Source organism: Anolis sagrei, chromosome 4, assembly GCF_037176765.1.
Source record: "Anolis sagrei isolate rAnoSag1 chromosome 4, rAnoSag1.mat, whole genome shotgun sequence".
Taxonomy (NCBI): domain Eukaryota; kingdom Metazoa; phylum Chordata; class Lepidosauria; order Squamata; family Dactyloidae; genus Anolis; species Anolis sagrei.
The window spans coordinates 21504339-21526219 of NC_090024.1; the positions used below are offsets into that span (position 1 = coordinate 21504339).

At 40.1% G+C, this 21881-nt stretch overlaps 1 protein-coding gene across 2 annotated transcripts in view; it reads right to left on the reverse strand.

Annotated features, from left to right (window-relative positions):
• Nucleotides 1-4: 4 nt before the first annotated feature.
• MTBP (MDM2 binding protein) overlaps nt 5-21881 on the reverse strand; it is a 39178-nt gene continuing 17301 nt past the window's right edge. For both annotated transcript variants that reach the window (XM_067467312.1, XM_067467311.1), the window contains exons 11-22: nt 18701-18818; nt 17759-17932; nt 16080-16190; nt 14017-14166; nt 12802-12895; nt 12519-12656; nt 10988-11083; nt 5525-5791; nt 4881-5121; nt 3531-3644; nt 1975-2040; nt 5-232 (exon numbers count right to left, since the gene is read on the reverse strand). In XM_067467312.1, the coding sequence (XP_067323413.1) occupies nt 194-232; nt 1975-2040; nt 3531-3644; nt 4881-5121; nt 5525-5791; nt 10988-11083; nt 12519-12656; nt 12802-12895; nt 14017-14166; nt 16080-16190; nt 17759-17932; nt 18701-18818 (1608 nt within the window). In that variant the 3' untranslated portion in view covers nt 5-193. The remainder of the gene's footprint in view (nt 233-1974; nt 2041-3530; nt 3645-4880; nt 5122-5524; nt 5792-10987; nt 11084-12518; nt 12657-12801; nt 12896-14016; nt 14167-16079; nt 16191-17758; nt 17933-18700; nt 18819-21881) is intronic.

Below are 21881 nucleotides of genomic sequence, written 5' to 3' on the forward strand. Positions count from 1 at the left end.
TGCATCTTTTTACAAATTTTTATATAATAAATACTTAGTATTTACAGCTCACTTCAAGGTAACTTTTAATATCACAAATATGTTAAGATATACTGCTGGTTTCAGCCACCTGGATTATATTTAAAAGGCTCCAGACTGTCCACTTAATGTGCTGCATTCACTCATAAGGGGTCTTCAAGGGCTCAGGCACATGTCATTTCTCCTTGGTCTTCTCTAAAACCCATTCAATCACCTGTGAATACATGGCAGAAATAGGCATACAAACAAAATGCAGGCTTAATTAATAAAAATCTTACTTTGGGGGATTTTAGCTAAGAAAGAAATCCAGATAAAGAGATGCATAACATGTTCAGCAGGGTAGCCACATTAGCTGGTCACAGGAAAAACAACCAACAACTCTTAAAGGCTAACAAAAGTTTTACTTGGCATATGCTCTCACTGAATCAGCCTGATTTGTCAGATGCAATCTATATATGCCAAATAAATCTTTCTAGCCTTTATAGCAGGCATGGGCAAACTTGGACCCTCCAGGTGTTTTGGACTCCAACTCCCACAATTCCTAACAACCTCAGGCTTATGTGGCCGAGGGAAAAAAAGGAAAGGGCTTGAAGCTGTTAGGAATTGTGGGAGCTGGAGTCCTGGAGGGTTCTAGTTTGCCCTTGCCTGCTTTATAGCTATCAGAATTTTGCATCCAATGAGAAAAAGTTGTCCTCCCCACTTCTTATTCTAGTTCTTCATCATATATAGTGCAGTTAAAACTATGTAATTTGATCACTATCAACTTGGACAGCTTTCAGAGCTTAGATAAATTCACAGCGGATACTACTAGTCATCATGCCTATGGATCAAAATAGTTCTTACATTCATGCTTTGTTTTTGCACTTCCCCATTGATGTGTCTGGTACACACTGTGCACACAACACTAAATTGAACCTTGGTCTGATTCAGTGCACTTCTCTTTATGTGCTAAGCTATGGCATGATACAGAAAACTGAATCTATTATGTTGAAATTATTAGGAATCTTCAGAGGATAACTCCTGAAGTACTTTGACAAATAAAAGCAGGGCAGTTTTCATGCTGGGGAAATTAATTTTTTAAAACCTCATTACAAATAGGGATGGGCAAACCAGTCAGCTTCACTTTCATACTCATTTACTAAATTCTGTTAAGAACTTAAATGAAATTATCACCAATCTGCAATATCAACTGCTGTTGTTGCATGTCTTCAATCATTTCTTTTTCATGGCAATCCTAAAGTGAACATATCACAGGATTTTCTTGGCAAAACTTGTTGAGGGGGAATTTTGCCTTGCCTTTTTCTGAGGCTGAGAACATGCAACTCGCCCAAGGACATTTCAAGGATTTCCATGCCTGAGCAGGGATTCGAATTCTCAGCTTCCAGTTCCAGTGTCTTAGTCGAACAATCAAACAACTACACCACACTGGCTCACATCAAACTAATATTATTATTTTTTTTGTCGTGTCAGGAGCAACTTGAAAAACTGCAAGTCGCTTCTGGTGTGAGAGAATTGTCCGTCTGCAAGGACGTTGTCCAGGGGATGCCTGGATGATTTGATGTTTTTAATCATCCTTGTGGGAGGCTTCTCTCATGTCCCCATATGAGGAGCTGGAGCTGATAGAGGGAGCTCATCCGCCTCTCCCCGGATTCGAACCTGCGACCTGTCGGTCTTCAGTCCTGCCAGCACAGGGGTTTAACCCACTGTGCCACTGGGGGCTTCAAAACCTATAATGAAGTCAAATCCTACATATCAATTCCAAGGGGATAAAGATCCATTCAAGAGTCCAGTGTAAATAACTAATAATGGTCACCTAATTCAGATAAAGAATAATGAATCCAATGTTACTATAATAAGGAAGAGAAGCCAGGCATTTATGGTAAAAATTATAATGTTGCATTGTGAAGGAAGCAGAATTTATTTCCACACACACAGAGTAAACACACATAAGATTACCTGTTTAACATTGCTGTTAGCTGCTTTCTTCATTTCATCAAACAGGCCTCTAGATGTTTTCAGATCCTAAATATGAAATGCAATATATTAGAATACGTAGCTCATGATTTTAATGTTTAAATTTAAATTTTAACCAGAAAGGAAGTTTTCAGCTTCTCTTGATTTTTAGATTTTTATAGGCATGCACAGTATTTTGAAGTTCCATTTTATACTGCTGGCTATATAGTCTTCTCAGCAGAATTCTTGCTCTTTGATCTTACAATCTTGGATTTTCCCTGTCTATATTGCTAAGTATTCCAATTCTGTATTATAAATCCCAACATTATTCTCATTAATTCCTGTGACATCATGATGCATTTAAAAAAATCGTGATGCTAGATGCGTCACTCTCCTATAATGGACAGAATCCTATAGCTTAGCAATATGCTCAAGAGTGCTTACAGAAAGGTGGGTGCAAACAGGCACATAATGAGGAAAATGGGAGAATAAACATAAGGAACAGCTTTGTTACGCTGTAAACAAGTTTGAATCAGCCTTAGTTGTAATATCTATCTGAGTCTCTGCATGGGAACTCAGTGCACGAGTGGATTTGAACTTTAAAGTGTGAATGTGCCAAAAGAGAGAAAGAGAGAAAATGCACTGCAAGGATTTTCCTTGTTCACTGATAGTATTACTCAGAGCAGGAGCCCCCGGTAGCACAGTGGGTTAAACCCCTGTGCAGGCAGGACTGAAGACCGACAGGTCGCAGGTTTGAATCCGGGGAGAGGTGGATGAGCTTCCTCTATGAGCTCCAGCTCTTCATGCCAGGACATGAGAGACGCCTCCCACAAGGATAAAAAATATCAAAATCATCCAGGCGCCCCCTGGGCAACGTCCTTGCAGACGGCCAATTCTCTCACACCAGAAGCGACTTGCAGTTTCTCAAGTCACTCTTGACACGACAAAAAAAAAAAATAATACTCAAAGCAAGCCCATATTTATATACAGCATGCCATGTGGGCCAGCAGGGATTAGCATGTAGGCAGTCACCTGATAGTCTCTGTAGGTGAAGTGTGTTAAATCAATATCCTCAACTTTACTCAAAAGCTGGAAAGGATTATAATGCTGCCTGACAAGATGCTCACTGGGATCCAGAATTCACCAAAGCAGCAACTCCTTTTTGTTGGTCTGCCCCTATCATGCACAATTCAGACCTCTGGTGTCTGAACAACTGTAAAAAGCTGTGAAACTAATCAAAAGCATGAATTTCTTAATCTTACCATCTTAACACTTTCATGTTGCTTTGTACATAAACAGAAAAAACCATGAAGGGCTGCATTCGAGTCTATATTCTCAAAAAAATCTGAGGACATAATGCATTTCCCCCCTCCCTGGGGAAAAATACACATAAATGATATGCACGCTACAGGAAATGTGCAAGCGTTTTACTGCACTGAACTCTTTACACATCCCACACTTCCTCTTGTCACTTTTCACAGTTTCAACTATCAATGTATTAAAACAAAACACAGTCATTTGCTGTTCTGGATGTGGGAAAGTATAAAAAACTCAGGTACCTTTAAATAAAACTTGGATATCTCAAATAGACGGTCACTGCAGGTTTCAAAGCACTTGTGATCTTCTGCAATGCCATGATTTCCAAGGGTTTTCGCCACCACCTCCTTCAGCATCTAGGAGAAAAGAAAGGCGGCATAAAATGTATAGTGGAAAAGATCATATATTTTGCTTCTAAATCAGCCAAACGGAGTGGATAACAATAATTCCCACTGTAGAATCAGGACGGGGGCCATTTTATGTTATGAGAGAAACGTATTTCAAGTTTTCCAGTAAGATCTACTAAACAAAAAGCAAGAACTATTCACCTTGTGCCTGACAAGGATGTTTTTATCATCTTTACCTTACATGTATTGGCAAACATACAATTTTGGGTCAATCCAAACCATTTATTTGTCCAAAGATGCAATGTATACAAAAGCAAGACAAGGAAAAAGCTGTTTAGATTTTTTCCTCTGAAGGTACAGATTGCTTGTTTACCTTCTTCACAGAAAGCTAAATAAAATATTCATACTGTCCTTTGGAGATTAGGCACAGCTTTTTTAACCATCTCACAACAGACTTGTTTAGAATTTTCTTTCATTGATGTTATTTTTGTTGACACGCTTTCAATTTCTTTCCCTTTTGATTAATTTTCAAGCTGATTCATATATAACGGTTTCCTGTGCTGAGATTTACTCTTCACCTGGGGAAAGTGTACACATCATAACATGACTGCAAAAAGGGTTTGCAGAGTCTCCTCCTTTGGAAGTTTTTAAAGAGAGGTTGGATGGTCATTTGTTGGGAGTGCTTTAGTTGTGTATTCTCTTATTCTAATCCAGTGGTTCTCAACCTGCGGGTCCCCAGGTGTTTTGGCCTACAACTCCCAGAAATCCCAGGCAGTTTACCAGCTGTTAGGATTTCTGGGAGTTGAAGGCCAAAACATCTGGGGACCCACAGTTTGAGAACCACTGTTCTAATCCCTGAAACCAGGAAAGGTGTCCAACCCCTGGTCCATCAGGCTGCAAAATAGGAAGACTTGAAAAAGACACGAGCAGCAAGAACATTTCATGTAGATTGGAGAACCTGCAAAGTCGTAATATTGTGTGGGAGTCTACTTTTAATATTTCATAACATCTATGGGTCTAAGACAATGGTTCTCGAACTCTGGTCTTTCTCATGTTTGGGACTTCAGTTCCCAGAATTCCTGACTGTTGGCCAAGCTCTCTGGGGTTTCTGAGAGCTAAAGTCCAAAGCGCCTGGAGGGCCAAAGGTTGGGGACCACTATTCTAAGACATTGAACTCATACTTTGCAAAAGGATACAAACAAACAAAACCTCCTCCCTTTTCAGCTATCCTGAAAAGTACTTTACCCGTATATGCTTCTGAGATCTTGATTCCTTCATGGGCCTTGATGTCCCTGGCTCTTTGCCACACCTCTGGCTTGTTGACCTGTTCTTGGGGATTGCTTGATGATGAGACTGCTTGGCAGCTAGAGATGGCAGAGAAACAGATGTCTCCAGGCACTGCCTTGCGACAACTCCGGAAGGACAACTCCTGTTGCTTATGCTTCCCTGAGACAAGAGCGAATCTGAGCTTTCCGATTTGACTAACCTAGAAGGAGGAGTGAGAGAAGCCACACAGATTTCAGAAATATGCATTCATACACTGTGCTTGAAACATCTTTAAAACAGTACAATAAAATCACTCACCGACCATTAAAAACGATCAGGCTAAAACGAGAGAAAATACATATTTTGCATGATGCACACCAATATACCAATATATGAAAATACCTCCAAGGTCCCCCTTCAATATTATCAAGATAAATGAAAGGTTATCATATTTGGGAAAAAAAAGAGGAGGAAAGATAGAGAGGAATTGGCCAAAAAGAAATAAGACCACATGAACATTTAGCTAGCTAAATGCCACACAACCCCCTTTGTAAAATGAAAGAGAGCTGGATTTACACATGAAAGATCTCAAACTATGCTTCTTTTTTAATGTAGTATATTACCTCTTGTTGGGATAAAGGCCATCCAGGTCTTTTGATCTGCGTTTTAACCTGGAAGCCTCTGTTTGGGGCTCCCTTTGTAAAGACTCCCCATCAGGGATGCTTCCAGGCTCTGACAAAACTGCAGGGGATGGCAAAGGGCTCAGGATACATGGCACAGGGCAGCACTCCTTTGTGCAGGTTGTCTGGGTTTCGTATCGGATAAGACGAGTTTGAAGTTCAGAAAATCCCACATCTCTTTCCAAAGCTCTTCTATTGTCCAGACAGTATCTAAAATGAAATTTTTAAAAAAATTAGATTTAAAAGACAGAAAATCTAAGAGACTTTTTTCTCCCAGTTACAAAGAAAATACACTTTCCGTTTATCCTTTAACATGAAACAACCTCATTTGCCTCCTTTATCTTCCTTGTAAATTATCTTCTTTCCCAAAAGATCTTCAAATGTTGATATAAAATTGAGAAAAAAATTAGCTCTTCCACCTTAAAAATATGGCATAATGCTACAATATACTTAATGTCACCCCCCCTTATTTTATGAGCAAAAGTATCAAAAAGTCACTCTGACTTTTCCCAATGTGTATAGTGTAGTGCAACGGTTCTCAACCTGCAGGTTGCAACTCCTTTGGGGGTTGAACAATCCATTCACAGGGGTCGCCTAAGTTCATCAGAAAACATCATTTCCAATGGTCTTAGGAACCGAGACACCGATAGCCTTTTCTCGGCCCCCTTCGCTTCCTAGAGGCCTCTTCTTCTCCAGAGGGAGGTGGGGACATCATTCAGCCCTGCCCACTCCACCCCCTCCACCATTTTAGGAGGAAGAGATGGGAGTGACGGAGGCGAGATTTGCTTTGGAGCCAAGAGGGAAGAGGAGGAGATGGGAAGGCAAGGGAGGGGGGCTAGGGAGGAGGGCCCAGGGGGGGGGGGGAAGGGCTTAGAGAGGGGTGGAGTGGCCCCTGCATCACCAAATCCCAGAGAGAAATGAAAATACATCCTGCATATCAGATATTTACATTATGATTAATACCAGTAGCAAAATTAGAGTTAGGAAACAGCAACAAAAATAATTTTATGGTTGGGGGTCACCACAACATGAGGAACTGTATTAATGGGTCGCAGCATTAGGAAGGTTAAGAACCACTGGTGTAGTGGATTGTTCTGGACAGAGTGCAGATTTACTCATAAGTATGTCCCATTACTTCTTAATTGAATTTATTCTTTTGCAAGTGAGTTTAGGATTCCAACTTAAAATGTGTCAAATATATTTCAACCGCTTTGCCTCATCAGACTCGGGTAGTAAGGATTGATGTTCTGAGTTAGCAGCCTTCACACTGAGCAGGTGGCCCTGCAAAGATGCATCTGTAGGTGACTATTGGCTCTTTTAAGGTCACCTGGAGGGTTCTGTCTAGTAATGTCAAATGTTCCTGATGCTCACTTAGCAATCCTTTGGAACAGGGCAGTGCAAATAGTACTTCCTATGTGGGGTGTGCTTGCATCAGAACCTGGGCATGCCTCAACTTTCCTTCACTACTATTTTTATTGGTTATTTATTTATTAAGAGCATTTCTATCCTGTCTTTCTCGCCTCCGAAGAGGGACTCAGGACAGCTACCACAAGGCACCATTCAGTGCCAAACAATACACATCATAAAATACATTTAACCTACATTAAAAACAGTTATATATACATAAAAACAATCCAATATTGATTTTTGGGACTTCCAAAAACACCTGTTTATTCTGTACATTCCACATTTTATATTTGCAAATAAAGGAATGTGCACTGTGAGAGAGACAACTAAAGTAGATATTGGAAAGGAAACCCTCAATTGGGCATTCTGGTAAATATAACCAAAAATGTAATTTTCCACGATCTGCAACCAGTGGAATAAATTCTCAGCTAGGGAATGAAGGAAGGAAAAAGAATCAACCCAAAAGAAGCATAACAATTCAGACCAACTGCTCAGCTGTTTCATCATCCTGTTGCCAAAAGCAAACAAGCAGATGCCTCTCAGAAACCCCAAACATAGTAGGAACACTATAACAATCCCTTGTGGTTTGTTCCCTTTGAGTTATTCTGCCTTAAAGCATCACTTTCTACTTTACCTGATAAAATGAGTAGGGATGGCTTGCATGACAGTAAAATCAGTGCTGATTCAATCAGCGTATGGCTCTTAGCTCTGGAACATGGGGAACTCTTCCTGTTGCAACTATCTGAGCATCAGTACACTGCGCTTCCTCTAAGCTGTCAGGACAAATCAACTAATTTTCTACCAGAAAGATAATGTTGTCATACTTAGCCTGAAGTGTATTTTCACCCCCTAGGAAGTGACTTTTTAATCAACTTAAGTAATGAATTGAATAGTGCCACTAGAAACAAGCTCATTATCTGATACAACAAAATTCTTTTTGCCTATCCATTTCATGGTATTTGATTTTCCCTGTTTATATTCTCAATAGGCACTGCAACCCATTCTATAAAGATGAAATATTAATTTATCCTGAACAAAGCTATCATCCTCCACACACTCTTTGCGGAAGCATTTTCCTTTACAAAAAATGAACCATGGCTGATAATTCTGAAAACTGGGAAGGATATGAAAATATTCTGGGTATTGGGAACAGCATCAAGTATTACAAGCCAGGAACATACCAGCTCTTTTTTATGGAGGCTTCAAAGGTCTCCAAGACCCAATTAAAATCACACTGTATTTACTTGAATCTAGTGCGCCATCAAATCTAATGCGCACCTCAATTTTCAAGACCCTGAAACCAAAACAAGAACTTGTTGGCAAATGTAATGCCCTCTCTGTAATTTGGCCAAAAAGGTGTTGTTGCTGTGAGCTTAGAATTCCTTCTTTAAAAATAAAAAGTGTTAAATCACCAAATCTTTCAGCAATTGAGAGTAACATCATAGACTCAGGTAACCCTTCCTTCAAGGAGCCTAGAAAGATAAGGAAGAAAAGGAAGGGTAGAGGGAGAGACAGATGGAAAGGGAGAAAGAAAAGGCATAGAGAAAGAAGGGTGGAAGAGAGAGAAAGGTGGAAAGGGAGTAAGAAAAAACATAGCAAAGGAAAGGTGAAAGGGAGAGAAAGAAGGAAAGGAGCTCTGCGGCAACCTTTCCCAGCATGTCTTAAGGCCGAGAGGACTTGAGTCTGACAGAGGAGAGGTGAGGCGAGGAGGCAAAGTAGCAAGCAAGCACAGATCCCTATCCCTCCTTCCTTTCCTCCTTCCTCACTTTTCTCTTTCATGGAGCCCGAAGAAAAGAGGTCTTGGGGCTCCTGAAGAGCAGTTCTCCTCTTTGATTTCTTCCTACTTAGCTGCTTGCCTGCCTGCCCTCCCTGTAGGGATGCTGTCTTCATCTCCTCCTCCTCCACTTCGGGGCCTGCGGTGAGGGAGCCAGCCCTGTAGAGGCAGCGGCCCCGGCAAGCCAAGGAGGCTGCTCTTTCTTCACCTTCGCTGCCTCGCCAGGGCAGGTTCCCTCATTGGCCACTTGATGCAGGCCTCAGGAGCCAAAGAGAAAAAGGCAAAGGCGGCTGCGGCCGAGAAGCTAGAGAAGAAGTGGCCTCCTTGGCTTGCGGGGGTTGCTGCCTTGCCAGGGCTGGCTCCCTCACCAGCAGCTTGCCACAGGCCCAAAAGCAGCAGTCAAAGAGGCTGCTCCTTCTCTGTCTTCTCCTCAGCTCCTGGGGTCTGTAGCAAGCAGCTGGAAAGAGAACTCGCCCTGGCAAGGCATCAAAGATGGAGAAAGAGTGGCTGCCTTGGCTTGCTGAGGTCACTGCCTCTCTAGGGCTGGCTCCCTCGCCGCAGGTCCCAAAGTGGAGGAGGAGGAGGAGGAGGAGATGAAGGCATCATCCCCGTGAGGAAGGCAGGCAGGCAGGCAGGCAAGTGATGAAAGAGGAAGAGATGGAAGAGAAGAGCCACTCCTCAGGAGCCCCTGGGCCTCCAGGGCAGAGGAGGCGGAGGAGCAGCAGGAGGAGACCTCACAGCCCTGGGTTCCCCCACTTCTCCTCCTCTGCCTTCGTGGCTGCCTTCCTCCTTGACTCCTGGAACCTGCAGCAAGAGGCTGGTAAGGGTGCCAGCCCTGGTGAGGCGGCGGTCCCGGTAAGCCAAGGAGGCCATGGATTGAGGCAATCGGGGAGGCTTATTATTACATTACGTGAATCTAATATGCACCCCAATTTTGGCAGAGCCATTTCGCCAAAAAAAGGTGTGCATTTGAATCCCATAAATACAGCATTTGTCTCTGTTGTCCCATATCTGCCAAGGATATATTATGGTCCTTGGTTCTTGTCACTGAGTTTTCAGATTATAAAATTTAACATATTGTATGAAGCAATGGGAAATTAGATTTCTACAGTAAGTTGCTATTACTTAGTAAAATATACATACACTTATGAAATTTAGAATAAACATTCATAACAACCTCTATTAACATCAGCAGAACCTCTCTGCGAACATGTCAAGGGCTGGGATAACCACTCAGAAACCAAGATACTTTATTTCAGGCTCTAAGCAAGTAAATAACATCTTGCTCCATGAACATGACGCAGCTACAAAGTTTTGTAACTCTTTTCAAAACTATGGATTAAATGTACTTCGAGTTTATCTCAGTCACGTCTTCTTCATTTGTATTCAGAGGAGCTACTATTACTAAGGAACTAATACTTCTTCTTGGCACATTGCACTTCCAAACCCTTCAAAGTACTCAACAATCAATGGCAACCAATCCATGAAAGTCCTTTGAAGTTGAAACTAAGCTATGTGAATTGGATTGGCCTACCTCACTCTTATATTTTCATCCTTTAACATAAGCATGGTAATATGGTGTAATTATTTGAACTAAGATTCTGGAAGACCAGGGTTCAAATCCCCAATTTGCAATGGAAGCCCAGAGTGATAGAGGGCAATTTGCACTCTCAGTCTCAGAGAAAGACCATGGTAACCCATTCTGAAGAAACCTTACCAAGAAAGTGTTATGACAGGTTCACCCGAAGGACACAATAAGCTGGAAATGACTTGAAGGCACACAACAATAACAACCTAACTCTCACGCTGCATGTTGCTGGGGTAGGATTTTGGAGGCACGTGGCAAAGTAAAACTAGTAATATCTCGGTTTCAATGAGACATGAATCAATGCCTTCTTTCCTTCCCAGTCCATCCCATTCTATACTAATGGGGCTTCATACTCAATTCATACAGTATCATTTTCTTTAATGGCTTTTACTTTCAAATTAAAAAAGATGTCATAACATCCTAAGCACTCATTATCCTTCCAAATTATAATTATTCAAGCCAGGACATTACATTTTCATTTTAAATGACTACTCCTATATGTTAGCAAACTGACATAAAACTCACACTCATTTAATGACAGAGCCAAATGGAATCAGTGTGTTTTTTTTTTCTAAAAGTGAACTTATACCAAAGAAGTGAAGAAACAATTCACAACATTTGCTCTGAGGGAACTTACTCGAGACCGTGGTAACGGCAATCAGCTGCTTTTTCAAAAGGCAAGCTTCTCAGTGTGCGAGGTGACAGCTCTGGTGTCAGAAGGAAAGGGCTCTCACTGAGAAAAAAAGAAGGAAGGGGAAAACGAGGGAAGAATCCGATAAATGTAAAAATATCACTTATTTCTGTAAAACAACATATATTCTTATAAAGAGCACTTATCAAGCCTCCCAGCCCAAAGTAAATGCAACATTGGCCACTGCAATCCCATCAAGTTCATTACACACAACTCCTCCCTTTTTTTCAACTACGCTGAACAAATTTTTCATTTATAAATAGATGGCAAAGGCAGAGATCCGGACGTTTTCCTCTGGATTGCCATGATAACCACAACAAGGTAATCCCAAACACATTTGTTGTTTCTTCCATTTTATGATGAAGTGGGGACTTCATTTTTAAGATGAACACAAGCAATCTGACATAAAGACAGCACAATATAATACAAATAACAATATTTTAAAGGAACATGACAGAATTATTTTCCAGCTAATGTAGGTATGGGCAGACCCAGGCCCAAAGTCTGGATATGGGCCCTGAGGCTCTTTTCTCAGGCCCTCCTCTCTCTCACCTTCTATCCATCCTATCCTTTCCTTCCTCCCTCCCTTCTTTCTTTCCTTTCTTCTTCCCTCCATCTTTCTCCTTTCCTTCCACCCTTTTGTCCCTCCTTCCTCCCTCCCTTGACTTCCTCTTTTTCCCTACCTCCTTCCTCCCTTCTGTCCTTCCTTCATTCCCTCTTTCTCCTTCCTTCACTTTTGTCTTTCCTTCCTTCTCTTTCCCCCTCCCTCCCTTCACTCTCCCTCCCTTCATTCCTTCCACCCTTTTGTCATTCTTTCCTTCCTTCTCTCTTTCCTCCCTTCCTCCTTCCTTCCTTCCATCCATCCATCCCTTCCACCCTTTTGTCCTTCTCTCCCTTTTCTTTCCAGCCTTCCTTCTCTCTTCTTCCTCCTTACCTCCCTTTCTCCTTCCATCCTTCCCTTCCACCCTTTCATCCTTCCTTCCCTCTTCCTCCTTTCCTCCTTCTTTCTTGTCTTCCTTTCCTTCCCTCTTTCACTTAGCCTTGCCTTCCTCTCTTTCTTCCTTTCTTCTTTTTTCTTCCTCCTTCCTTCCATCCTTCCCTTCCACCCTTTCATCTTTCCTTCCTTCCCCTTTGTCTTTCCTTCTTTCATTGTCTTTCCTTCCTCTCTTTCTTCCTTTCTTCTTCTTTCTACCTCCTTCCTTTCATCCTTCCCTTCCACCCTGTCATCTTTTCTTCCTTCCTTCCTTCTTTCCTTCTTTCTTCCCTCCTTCCTTCGCTCCCACTTTCTCCTTCTATCTTTCCCTTCCTCCCTTTCGTCCTTCCTTCTCTCTTTCCTTCCTCCTTCACTTCCTTCCTTCTAGCAGGGAGTGCGAGCATGCAGCCCCCAAGTTAGAAAGTATGCCGATGCTGGAGCTAATACCATCATCAATTTAAAAACCCTGCTATGCAATGAGATGTGCACAAAACAAGGCCTTACCTCTTCTGAATGTGCAATGGTTGCAGATCACTAACAGGAAGCCCTTCTGGGGTGAAATGCTTCAAGAGCTCCTTAGCATCAAGCAATGTCACTGATCCCCTTTGACCATCCTTATGACCAAGGAGCTGTTCAGAAACTCTGGCAAGAAAAATAAAGTTGCAATGGGAATAAATACTACAACACACAAGCAAGTAACAATGGAAGCTGCTACTGAGTGAGGATTAAGGCAGAGATAAAGTAACATGTAGTATTTATCATCATTCAGCACCTGTTTAAACTCTACCTTGTTTTTTGTTTAATTTTTTCCAAATTCTCTAAGTTCTGAAGAACACTTCTTTCTGGCCACTGCATAGGATTCCAGCCTTTTGGGTCTAAGTCTGAGATGGGGGAGAAGAATAAGAGGAGAAAAGTAGGAACAAGATATAACATCCTCCATAATGCACTGCAAAAATTTACATGCATTCACAGAATCATAGAATCAGATTTGGAAGAGATCTTGTGGGCCTTCCAGTCCAACCCCCTGCCAAGAAGCAGGAAAATCGCATTCAAAGCAGGAAAATTGCATTCAGTTTTTGTCTGGTTGCAGCCAGCAATGTTGCAGCTTGCTGTGATACAGAGTTCTGTGAAACAAAGCTTTCTATGTTTCAAAGCCTGTACAACAAAAATATTCATCTCTAGCTTTTTAAGCCTTTTCATAACTGATATTTCTGTTTACACCAAGTACCACTACACTCTAACTATACTTTTTAGTAGTGACAAGAATCAACAGGCAGAATGTTCTAGAGAAGACATAGCAATGTAACATGAGACCTTCTGAATCAGAACATCTTAAAACAGCAGGGCCTTTTCTATAGAGAAACCTGGAATAAGTACTAGAACAGATGTAGCTACTAAGGAAGTATGATTTATTTATTTATTTATTATTTAGCATATTTGTATCTCGTCCTTCTCACCCCCCAGAGGCGGACTCAGGGTGGCTTCACAACGGGCATTCATTCAATGCCAACAACAGTAATAAATGATAAAAGCAATTAAAACAATTTGTTAATGCTTTAAAATTACTAAAACATTGTTTAAATCATGCGGGTTTGAAAATCATAGTCATTCACACAAATTGGGTCTCGTTCTAAATTGCTGCCTCTACTGTTCGAACGCTTGGTTCCATAACCAGGTTTTGAGTTTCATTCTAAAGAATAAGAGGGAGGGGAAAATCTAACATCACTGGGTAGAGAGTTCCAGAGGCAAGGGACCACCACTGAGAAGGCCCTGTCTCTCATCTCCACCAGTTGCGTTTGCGAGGGTGGTGGGACCAAAAGCGCAGTCTCTTCCGTTGATCTTAGACTTCATGATGGTTCATAGCAGGAGAAATGTTTAGACAGGTAAGCTGGGCCAGAACCATTCAGGGCTTTATAGGCTAAAGCCAACACTTTGAATTGTGCTCAGTAGCAGATTTGTAATATATATACATGGCATAAACAAGCATTTCAAATATGCCTACCACAAACAGTTCCCTGGCCTTCAGTTTTGACAACTGCTGCTGGACAACTGTTATTTGAATGGCTATTATTCCACAATTCCAAGAAATGTTCTCTCGTACGTGTCATAAGGGTTTTCAGTTCATTAGCTGAAGCCACAGATTCTTGCTTTTCTACAAGAAAAAAAGAAAAGAAAGAAAAAGGTTAGCTTTAAAAAGTTGCAACTACCTACATGGTAACGTTAATACTAAATTTTATAGAAAAGTTGACTCAATTAACTGTTACTGAGTGAAGCCATGTTGCTATTAAAAAAAGATGCACCCAGACATGAATTGCTTTTGCAAACTATCACAATAATGCCTTTGCTCTAGTTATAACCTAGTTATTACACCTTATAACGACACACTTTTTCCAAGATTAAAAAAGAGAAGGAAATATTCCTGCACAGCTTGGAAATGAGGAAGGATCCATCATAAATGAGCCAAAGCAAAAAAAATCAAAAAAAAAAATCAATAGATATAAGACTGCAATATGCCAGTTACTTCAAACCAGGAGAATTTAATATGTGTAATATTCAATGCAGCCTGTTATGCATATTATTTATTAATTCTGCAAATCATATGAATAATTAAATGTATTTCTCACCCATTGTTTTTGAGTTTTCTGAAAAGCTCTCAGGGCAATAGTGAAAAGGAGAGCTTTTAGCCTGAGCATTTGATCATACAAAGAAGGAAATCTCTCCCATCAGTTCTGCCTGTCTCCTCCTCTGTTCCCACTCCAAAGTACTTCCGACTGTGACAACCTATTCCCAAGAGTCTCAGCTTCTGCACTTCCTGTTTGTGGCTCTGAAGCAATTAAGTTTATTTAAAAATATAGAGGTTCTAGCTGTCAGGAAACTCCTTTTTAAGTTTTGATTTTTTTCACATGTTTTCTTTTTTTGAGCCAGCATGGCATAGTTGTTTGAAGGATGGACTATGGCTCTGGAGATGAGATTTCAGGTCCCCTTTGAGCCATGAAACTCACTTTGGGTAAGTTACACTCTGAGCTTCAGAGGAAAGCAATGGCAAACCTCTTCTAAACAAATCCTGTCAAGAAAACCCTGTAATAGGGTCCCTATGGGTAGCAAAACAACTTCAAGGCACACAAGGACAAAGCTTAGCTTTCTCAGCTGAAATAAGAGTTCGATCTGCAGTCCTATGGACAATATACAGAGGATTTTTTTTACCACTGGGGTTTCCATTAGGCATACCTCCAATTAAGCATGCATAAGGGTGATCAAATAGATGTAGTCCCTTTAAAAATAGTTTCAATGTGATTTACTCTTAAGTTTACACTTAACAGTGCAGCCTAAAAACACCAGTGGTCAAACCCACCAACTGCGCTTGAGATAGAGGAGGGACCGAGAGAAGGGCCTCACTGGCAATTGGACCGGTTCATAGGAGACGCAGTCTCGAAGATAGCATGGTAAGCATGAATGGTAGCAAGAATATATGCTCAGCAACATTTCCTTACATCACTTCATAGATTAATTTTGGATCTATATAGAATGTAGATTATTTTCTGACACAGGTAGATATCTTTTCTAGAATCATCCCTTTTAGCAGCTTGTTATGTAGGAGCTACAAGCTAAAGCTTTCCACAACTCGGAGATGGGCACCACTCATATCTACATATCAAACTACAATTTAACTAATAGATTTTAAGGGATGGTTGAAAAAGTTGGCAAACATATTTTACTGGTGGTCCTATTTTTATTTGACTTTCATTATAATCTTTCTGTACACCTTGTAATTCATCTGCAAGCAACCCAACTACAGAGCTATCTACTTTGCGAGCAATAAAACACTCCACACCCCTAAATCAAACAAGAGTTCAACATCCAGCTCAGAAATGGAGTGACTTCCTTCTAGCTTAGGCTTACCTGATATGCAATTCTAATTTTTTTAATGACACCACTTTTTAAACATTGTTTGAACTCACTAACTCCTCCAGAGTTTATATAGTAAATACTGTCAAATTAAACCCCAAATTAAGATAAATTTGGTTTATATCAGCTCAGAGGCTGGCTGTTCTCACTGTTACTCACTCAGGCTGTGGTTCAAAGCCAATGCTTGGATGCAAGCCAGTTTTTTCTCTCTTTGTAAAATCTGTTCTGCAGAGAAATGTGGGAGAGATCTGACAAATTCTTCAAACAAACCTGAGTTGATGAAAGGGGGAAGTGACAACAAGAGATGACAAAATTATATTTTGAAACTTAACATTATGAATGACTCAGTAAGAAATCAAATGGTTCAACACAACAGGCAGGAGGAAAACATTGTGTTCACTTTACGATCAACAGTCATGGATAGCAACAGATCTCGACATATTCTCCGACACAGTCCAGGATCCAGAGAATTGAACATTTTCACAGAAATTCAACTGGATTCAGCTCTTACTATTGCTTCAAAGGTTGTACAATAAATATATGCACAAACACACACTAAAGAATAGATTTATAAAGCTATTTAGAATGCAGCATCCATTGAGAAGAGAGGAAGTGTGTCATGAAAGAAGTAAATTTCAGGCAAACCAAGCAACATGAAAAAAAAAGTTAAATAAGGAAAAGGAACACTTGTTAGTCTGACCTGGAAAAACAATATTTTGCCTTTCTGGACAAAAAAACTACCTCAGAGATTATTCAAACACACCAGCAAAAAGGGTTGCCTGGGGAATGGGAACACAGATTGTCCAACAATTCAAAGCAAGGAGGGACTCTGCTTTCTTTTACTGCCTTTGACCGTTACTTCTCTGCTCTGGATGGGAGCCAAATTTCCTATATGCATAAACACTATTTCTATACAACCTTAAACAAACAAGATGCAGACTTCTTCCTCCAACAATCTCCCCTTTCGTCTCTTGTTGATACACATGGTATATGTGTGTGTGGAACATTTTTTACCCAGTAAAACACATCTGCCAAATTCAAGGTCTGTGAGAAGAATCTGGCCCACCATGTCATTTAATCTGGCCCTCCAGATGCTGGACTACAACTCCTGTATTCCTCATCATTAGACATCATGACTAGGGGTGATGGGAGTTATAATACAGTAGCATCTGGAAGACTGCAGTTTAGTCAGGACAATGGATTTTGAATTTAGATATAATCCGGCCCTCCAACAGTTTGAGGCATTGTGACCTGGCCCTCTGTTTAAAAAGTTTGAGGACCCCTCATCTAAGTGATGGGAGTTGTAATTCAGTAACATCTGGGGAGCCAAACTGGGTAAAAATTAAAGAGTACCAATCACTATGTAAAAAAGAAAAGTTAGTTGGCCCTCTGGATCCATGGATTTTCCATCCATGAATTCAATGGCCCTTTGAAGGCAACACTAAGGCAGATGCAGCTTTCAATGAAAATGAATTTGACCCCCCCCCCCTGCAATAAAGGGTCAGGGGAACTTTGAAACATAGAATAATTGTATGTGTCCTGTGTGGAGAGGCTGCATCTTCTGATTGACCTAATAAAGGTATGACCAACATGATTTTATTTTATAACCAGAATCAAAGCATTTTAAATTAAAACAATAGTAGCAGACCAAGGGATCTATGGGGTCCATTATGCTGAATTTAGAAGTCCCATTCACATACTGTGTCTACTTTAATTGTGACTGTTGGATTTAGACCCAAATTATGAACTTCTAAATACTATATTTTTATTAAAAGCAAATTCATTTAATGAAATCCACACTTACTATTTGCCATTGCTTTCCATCTCAACAGACTTACCTTCTTCTGTTTCTTCTGTCTTTGTGGTCAATTTCCCAATTGACTCGGAAAGAGTGACTGAGCCATTGATCTGACTGGCTGAATAGATCAGTGTGGCTTTACATCCACCACAGCCATTGCCTTGTACCAAGAAATAATAGTTGCACATCTCTCCTTTCAGTTCTGTATTGGGAACTAATGAGAATAAGAATTATGAGATAAAAAGTCAGATGCCCTACTAAAATGAAGAACATTTTATTGTCGAAGGCTGTCATGGCCAGAATCACTGGGTTGTTGTAGGTTTTTTCAGGCTATATGGCCATGTTCTAGAGGCATTTTCTCCTGACGTTTCACCTGCATCTATGGCAAGCATCCTCAGAGGTAGTGAAGTTTGAACATTTTGAAACATTTTGAGTAAATTTCCAACAGACCTCGCAACCTCTGATGATGCCTGCCATAGATGCAGGCAAAACGTCAAAAGAGAATGCTTCTGGAACATGGCCATACAGCCCAGAAAACTCACAACAACCCAGTTTTATATATACTTCTTTTTTAAACTAAGTTGGAAACTACCTTGAATCTTAGTCATGGGCAAAAAATAAGATGGAAATCTAAGAAACAAACAAACGAATCCATTGGTAATCTTAACTCCATTTAGCAAACCATGCTGAATCATAATGAATCATGGTTTGAAAATGGCTTGAGAAACTAAACTTCATTAAGCTTAATCACATTTGGCTAGGTATGTATATTACAAGCAAAAGTTAGTCCAAAGAAGTGAAATCCATAGGCCATATTCCTTCTTGTGACCACAGGGAATAGCTAGGCTGTTTCATATTACACTAAACCACAGCTTCATGTGATATCTTGACACACCAAACATTGGCAATCTCTTGACCACATGATTACAAGTTGGGGAAACTTGGAACATGAAAATGTAAATGCACAGACAACTTTACTCACCGTTCATGACTTTTGGTTTTCGAGCTATATATTCTTTCCATTTCTTGGTGCTTAACTGGCTTGGCATAGGAATCAACATCCTACTGATATTGCAAGGCAATATAAATAAAGCTCCCACCTATAAGAAAAGCACATACAGAAATCTTGGCATTAAAAAAGCAGCATTTCCAAAGACAAATTTGTAAAACATCAGGTAAAGCCTGATCCATCAAGAGGATTCTCATTATGATGCATAATATGACTTAAAGGATGCAAAAAGAGGAACTCAAAGAAACTGCCAGCAGCTTCAGCATTTTCATATCCATGAAAAAAAGGATTGCAGCACTTCCAAAGTCATTTTTTTCTAATCTACAATAACATCTGCAACAGCAATAAACACAGAAAACACTGAATGAAATGAAATGTTTCCAAGAACATCCTGTTCTAAAATGCACCCAATTTCGGTTGCCAGTTATAATTTCACTCCACCATAACTTTAGGGTACATATTTTTGGGTGTTTTTTAAAAAAATTCTTGTACTTTTCAGACAGTTTTCTTCTTCATCCCCAATATATTTACAGTCCCAAATATATATCTGCAATTAAACCATGTGCTATTGCAGACATAACGCAAAAGAATACTGCTAACTACTAATGCTACACTCTTCCCACATGAGGCCCGAGTTAGAAACTTCTGTGACTCCTCTGGAACTACTGCAGAGAGGTCAGCTTTTATAGGAATCACAACTCTCTGCTATCTCCCTATTTAGAAGAACTCTCATTATTTTAAAACCTATATTCCCAGCATGGTATCTATGGATACAAAGCATCTGTGCCCAACATCTCCATCATTTCTGCTGCCTCCTTTCCCTATTTTAGAACCCATAGGGAGCAATTTTATATACCAGAAAAGTATGCTGGGGAAATGAAAAGAATATGGCTTTTTTCACTTTCTGATATCAACATTCAAGCAGCATATTGCAAAGCAATCAGATAAAAATGTCAGGATGAAACCACAGATTTATCCATCATTTTTCCAGACTGAAAAAGCTGTTGTTGTTGTTGTTGTTGTTGTTATTATTATTATTATTATTATTATTATGTTTCTGGACTATGTGATTTTAAGTAATTGTTTTAATTGATATGTTTTAATCATGTGATTTTAATATATATGTTGTTTATATTTTATGACATCCGTCGGGAAGTAGCAGCCAACAGTGAAAGGACCAAGGCAGTGACATCTCCAGCTCATCCCTTGTTTGGGTATCAGCCAGCACGTCAACGACTTAAATCAAGAAATAGTTTTCTAAGATCTACAGAGACACTTGCTGGAACACCCCAGCAAGCAAGAGCCCAAAAGTGGCAGGCTCAAACCCAGAACCTCAACTAATGGCTGATATCAAATGAGAGACTCCCCGCTGGGCACACAGAAGACTGGACGACTTGGAAGGCGCTGAACAGACTGCACTCTGGCACTAGCCAATCTTAAGAAATGGGGCTACAAAGTGGAATCCATTACATGCGAGTGTGGAGAAGAGCAAACCACTGACTACCTGCTGCAATGCAACCTGAGCCCTGTTACATGCACAATGGATCCTTGCGGCAACACCAGAGGCACTCCAAGTGGCCAGATACTGGTCAAACGACATTTAATCAACTACCAAGCTTGCAAATTTTGTGTTTTGTCTGTTTGTTTGTTTTGTTCTGTTAGAAATGTAATACAATTGTCTGGTTTCCCCTGACATGACAAAAAAAATATTTTATATGTACTTAAGGCATCAAATTGTGCCTCTGTTATAAAACTGCCCTGAGTCCCTTTCGGGGTGTGAAGAGTAGGATATAAATGTTGTAAATAAATAAATAAAATTATCATATTTATTTATACCCGCTTTATCTTCCCAAAGAGGACTCAAAGCAGCTTGACATAAAAGAATTAGCACAGATTTTAAAATATACAAAATATATGTACAAAAATTAAAACAGAATTAAACACAAACAGCAATAAAAAATTTTTTTGTTAAAATCCATCAAAACATAATCAAAGTGAAATGACTATTAGCCAGATATATGATCCTAAAAGTGAACCTGATCAAGAGAAGCTAAAGATTTGGTTTCTAGAAGGACATATGTGTTCAACTACCTTTCAAAGAAACTCTTTATAACTGATACTATATTAACTTAATTAATATAATGTTGTTGCCTCCGAAAAATCCTGCAAATCTCTTAGGCAGACAGGTGGACAAATGTCAGCGCTCTGGAAGAAGCAAAAGACCACCAGCATTGCAGCAATGCTCCCACGCCATCAACTTCACTGGACTGGCCATGTTGTCCGAATGTATGATCACTGTCTCCCAAATTAGTTACTCTACTCCCAACTCAAGAACGGAAAACGGAATGCTGGTGGACAGGAAAAGAGATTGAAAGATGGCCTTAAAGTCAACCTTAAAAACTGTGGCACAGACACCAAGAACTGGGAAGCCCTGGTCCTTGAGAGCTCTAGCTGGAGGTCAGCTGTAACCAGCAATGCTGAGAAATTTGAAGAGGCTTGAATGGAGGGCAAAAGGGAGAAACGTGCCAAGAGGGAGGCACACCAAGCCATCTGGAAACCGATGCCCTCATTGTGGAAGAACATGCGGGTCAGGAATAGGGCTCCAGTCACCTACAGACCCACCACCAAGACACTACACTTGGAAAGCTATCATACTCCGACGAGGGATCGCCTAATGAATGAATGAATGAGGAATGAACTTCCGTTCAAGCCAATTAAGGTCAACATGTACTCATTAACAACTTTAGAAGCAAGATGTTATATTGAAGATCAGTTTTTCACCATTCAGTTGGCCCATAGTATGTGTTGGGTTTGCTTCAAAGATCTCCCTGGATATCAAAATCTGTGTCTGCTCAAATCCCATGATATAAAATGGCAAAGTAAAATGGTGCCCACTATATAAAATGACAAAACCAAGGTTTATTTTTAGAATCATTAAAAAAATACAAGTCATGAATTATTGAATTTGTGATGCTGTGGATATGGAGATCCAAATATACTGAATATACTCGAGTATGAGTCTGTTTTTTCAGTTCTTTTTTAGGCTGAAAAAGTCCCCCTCAGCTTATATTCAAGACAAGGTTATTTATTATTTTACTTTGTTGTTGTTATTATTATTATCATCTATTAATTATTATTATTACACTTATCATTT